The sequence below is a fragment of the Trichechus manatus genome, unplaced genomic scaffold (genome assembly GCF_000243295.1).
Source record: "Trichechus manatus latirostris isolate Lorelei unplaced genomic scaffold, TriManLat1.0 scaffold00041, whole genome shotgun sequence".
NCBI lineage: Eukaryota > Metazoa > Chordata > Mammalia > Sirenia > Trichechidae > Trichechus > Trichechus manatus.
The window spans coordinates 9,910,818-9,915,364 of NW_004443977.1; the positions used below are offsets into that span (position 1 = coordinate 9,910,818).

Below are 4,547 nucleotides of genomic sequence, written 5' to 3' on the forward strand. Positions count from 1 at the left end.
GGCGCTGCGTCCCTCAGCTGCCGGCTCTACCTGCGCCCGGGGGCCAGGCGCGAGCCGGGGCGTGGGGCCAGGCGCGTGCCGCTGTCTTCCCGGCATCTGCCAGGAGCGCTTCTGAGCTGCCACTTAACCCCAGGGCAGCGCCAGGGCAGGGCCAGGGCACATTCGGTCCCGCCAGTTATGCGCTCAGTCCAGGTCAGAGATAACACCGGGGAGACCGGGAAACATCTGTAGTCAGAAAACAGAAGAAAGGAGTGTGTGGTGAGGGCCCTGGAAGTAGACGAGTGGACTGGATTAGAAAGAGAGGAAGAAGAGAAGCCACAAGGCAGGAGGGACAAACAGCCGTCCCCTCCCCAACCCACCACCTTCTCTCTGGGCTCCTTCGGAGCAGGCGGTGGTGGAGGGAAAGGGAATGCAATGGGGAAACTGAGCGAGGACCCTGGCTCTCTCTACCTTCTCCTTCCCGAGCAAGGAAGAGGAGGAATGGCAGGAAAGAGACCCAGGCTCCCGGCCCTTCCAGACGTGGGGACCGTGGACTAAAAATGTGCAGTCTGGGACCTAGGAGGCGACTGGTGGAAGGGAGAGAGACTTGGCCAGGCAGGGGATGGGGGCATCTTCCTAGGGCCGGTCTGCGGACCTGGCCCTAGCCCTCCGGAGCAGACACCTAGGCAGCGAAGGTTGCGGGAGTATCGAGCTTTAGGGGCGGGGGCAGGGAAGGTGGGAGCTGTGCTAGGACTGCTCAGAGACTGGATCCCGAAGACTTTTTTCTTCCACTTTCTGTGCCTCCGGAGCGGCGAAGACCCGCCCGGAGTGGCTCGGAGTTTGAAGAGGAGGGACTAGAACAATAGAGCTAATGAATCAGCCAATCCTAAGAAGGCAAGGTTTTGTCTATTTGCATACTGCGACGTCATTGGCTGGATTTTGTACCCTCCACTCCTCCTTCGCCCCCCGGATTTGGGAGGCGGGTGGGGTAGGCAGACCCCTGTCCTCTGGGGAGATAGAGAGCAGTATGCCCACACAGGGAGCTGCTGGCCGCGGTCCCGCTTCCGTGATTCGGGGAAGACTCCCCTCGGAGGGCCAGTGAGGTGGCAAATTGAAGACGACCCCAGGTCTCGGCTAGGGATCCTACATCCTTTAATCCTGGTTTGGCATAACGCAGTAGCAACTTTGAAATCAGACAAACCTGAGATGTAACCTTGAGCAAGTCCCTTCCTCCCCACCCCCTCAACGTCTTAACTGTAAAATAGGGATAAGTCTCCCTACCTAGCAGACTTGCTGGGAGAATTAGGTGGGATGACCTACAAAATGATCTGACATTAGAAGGTGCTCAATAAATGTAGTCCCTCCCTCCACACCGCACGTGCTCCTGGCCAGGCTCCCCAGAGGTGAAAAGGGGGATTAATTAAAATGTTAAACCCAAGGTCCCAAGCAAAACTTTGTCAAGGGCTCTGTCTTCTCTCGTTCCCCGAACACACCTCTCCTGTCTTTGCCCTTTCTCATGGATCCCTCCTTGATGGTGGTTGCCTTTCTTCCCCTCCCTTTCCATCTGTTCAAATTGTTCCCATCCTTCCACTTCAAACACCACTTCCTCCAGGAAGCAATCTCTCTCCTCTCTTAAGGCTTGCCTTCTCTGTGCTTCCACTGCCTTCCATGCACCAGGCAATGATGCCAATTACTGTATCTTACTGATGACAGTCATCTCCACTTGGGTCCTTCTTCCCTGCTCGACTTGAGCACCTGGAAGTCAGAGGCTTTGTCTTTAGGTCCCTGAGTCCCCTGAACAGAGTAGATAGGGGTGGGAGGGAGATTTCTAGAGTGTTACTGAATTGGTTGACTCACCTTTCTAAGGTTTGTACCCACGGGGCTTCCTTTGTCCGGGAAGAGCTGCTGGACGGGAGATAAGCAGAGGGAGAGAGGCCTGGTCTTGGGACCTGACCCTGAAGCTGGGAAGCAGGGAGTGAGGGAGGAGGTGAGGAGGGCAGGTGTGGGAGAACACAGGGGCCTTCATGGCCGCGGCTGCAGGGAGAGCCGAGTGGAAAGAGAGGGGCTGGGGTGATAAGATGTTGCCCTCGGAGACAACCTGCCTCTCCCGCCTGCCTGGCCCTCCTCACTCTCCTCGGTCTATTTCTGACTCTTCATTCCTTTGGTCTGAGCCCAAACTCCCTTTCAGGATCTGTGACTCTGCTTACACTCCTGTCTTCACCCTACCCCACCATTGCTCTCCTGCCACCACCCTCTCCCCATCCCCACTTCAGCTGGGAGCTTTCAGGCCAGGGGACTGCAGGCTATTTCCTGATGTCTAGGACCTGCTTCCTGGCCCCTTCTCCCCACTTCTCAGGAATGCTTGCCAGGCTGGAGCTCCAGTAGTGGCCAGGAAACAGCTGGACCCACAGCAGCCTAATGCAGCCCATCCTGAAATTCTAGCAGCCAGGAGGCTGGGACCAGAGAGGACCCCAGGACCTGTGGGTGACTCAACTGTCCTGGTTAGAATAGGAAGGTCCTGGAGGGGGTGGCCCAGGCCCTGGAATCAGCTCAGGGACCTGGCTCCAGGTTCCAGAGAAGTTTCCTTCCACCTTCTTTCCCCCTCCCCCTCCTTCCTCAAATGCATGCTTTCTAAACTCTGCCTCCGGCCTCTCTGTCTTTCTTTCTCTTTCTCATCAGTAACCATATCTTTGTGAATCGCAGATTCCAGGACATTGGCCAGGCCTTCCTGAGGTCATTTTGTCCAGCCCACTGCCTCCAGGCCATCTAGCCTATCCTCTGGCCCTGACAGACTCCCTTTAGAGTGTGAGGCAGAGAGGGAGAGGTTGTGGCTTCCTGGTCACCAGCTCCCATCCCTTCCACCCTGTTCCCTGTCCTCCCAGCCTCCTCCAGGAAGTTCTTCTCAATGTCTGCCCCATCTTTATTTATACCTTCAGTCAGTGGATGTAGAAAATAGCTCACTTTCCCAGAATAGCCAAATCAATCTCCCTTCTTCTCTCTTCCTCTTTCCTCTTTCTGTTTTATATTTTCTGTGAAAGAAACTAACCCTCCCCTTGTTCCACTAGGAAAAACACAACCCAGTCTCACTCCTCAGTCCCTTTCTCCCCCCAATCTTGCATTTTGCAGCCCCCGCCCCCACTTCCCTTATGGAGAAGAGAGAAGCAGAAGCCTAGGACAGCCTCATCTCTGGCCCCACAAGCAGGCAGGGAAAGGGCCCAGGCTTCCTCCCGACACCAAGGTTTTCCAGCTGCCACCCCCACCCTTTCCTATCCTGTCTTCCTCTGAGGCCCCTGGCACTCCGTTGGCAGTCCTGTTGCTGGCCCCTGCCGCGTTCAGGGTAGGGTGGGGTGGCCATCCATTCCCCCCTCCAGGCCTCCCGCCTTGGCAGCTTCCCCTGTAGGGAGACAATGAGGCTGTGAGCAGAAAAGGGCAGGGGCAAAGAAGGCTGGCGCAATCCGGCCCAGAGCATGCCCTGAGCCCACCCGAGTCCTGGCACTGTGTCATTTCCTGGGGGGTGCAGCCCCCTCCTGCCACGTTCTCATCGGAAATCAAGAGTTGGGTGGGGGAGGGCAGTGGGAGGCTTGATCATCAAGGCCCATCAAGGGGGATTCCAGAATGTGCACTTTGATGGGGAAATGAAGCTGCGGAGGGGATGAGACGAGGGCGGGGCGGGCAGCCGGCCGCGGTCAGGCTAGCAGCAGGCGCCGGGCCAGCCCTCCGCCAGCCTGTGCACGAACGAGAGCCGGAGGTACTAGGGAACACGAAGTCGATCCTCTGCCGACTGTGGAGAGCGCCCTCTAGCTGCACCCTCCTTCCAGCCGGGGGCTGGGCGCGACCTTGGGTGCCTCCCCTGGACTGTCAGAGGGAGGAGCTGAGGGAGAGATATGTCGCTGGGAGAGTTTTTCTCCCCTTCTCCACCTGGCCTCTTTGGCTGCTTCCTCCAGCTCTGAACCCTCGGTTTAACCCAGAAATTAGACCTAGAAGGGCCTTGGAGATCATCTGGTCCAATCTTCTCACTTTACTTTACGGTGAGGGCACCAAGGCCCAGGGACAGGAGGTGACTTGTCCAAGGCCACCCAGAATGCTAGAGTCTGCCTCCTGCTAAGTGGAGTGGGGGGTGGGAGATCAGGAAAGGGGCACAGGGTCCCCCACAGGCCCCTTCAGCCCTCCCATTGCCACTATCAGGAAGGGGCTCCCGGGCCCCCACTATAGAAGAGCAGAAGGCACATGGCGATCTCCTCAGGGGTCCAGTGGAGGGCCAGTCTGTCCCTTCTTTGCCTCCCACAGCCCTGGCCAATAGGGAGGTGTGTGGTGAAGTCTGTCAGGGAAGGAAAAATGCCGCCTCTCAAGAGCAACGAGGAGTGAGGAGATAGGAGGGCAGTGCTCAGGACAGGGCAGAGGGAACCAAATTGGGTCAGGGAATGGGGGAGGGGGTGGAATGGGGGCAGCTGGTGGTCGGTGGGGAGGCAGGGGTTAATGGAGCTGGGGCATCAGGGCTTTGATGTGAGGGTTGGAGTGGGGGTAGGGGCTGGGGGAGGGGGAGTGGTAATTACCGAGTTAGACAGAGC

At 57.7% G+C, this 4,547-nt stretch overlaps 1 protein-coding gene across 1 annotated transcript in view; it reads left to right on the forward strand.

Moving 5' to 3' along the window:
* WNT6 (Wnt family member 6) overlaps nucleotides 1–4,547 on the forward strand; it is a 14,999-nt gene that overhangs the window by 1,578 nt on the left and 8,874 nt on the right. Inside the window, 2 exon segments of the mRNA XM_004376388.2 lie at nucleotides 995–1,145; nucleotides 4,267–4,292. Coding sequence (XP_004376445.1) covers nucleotides 995–1,145; nucleotides 4,267–4,292 — 177 coding nt within the window.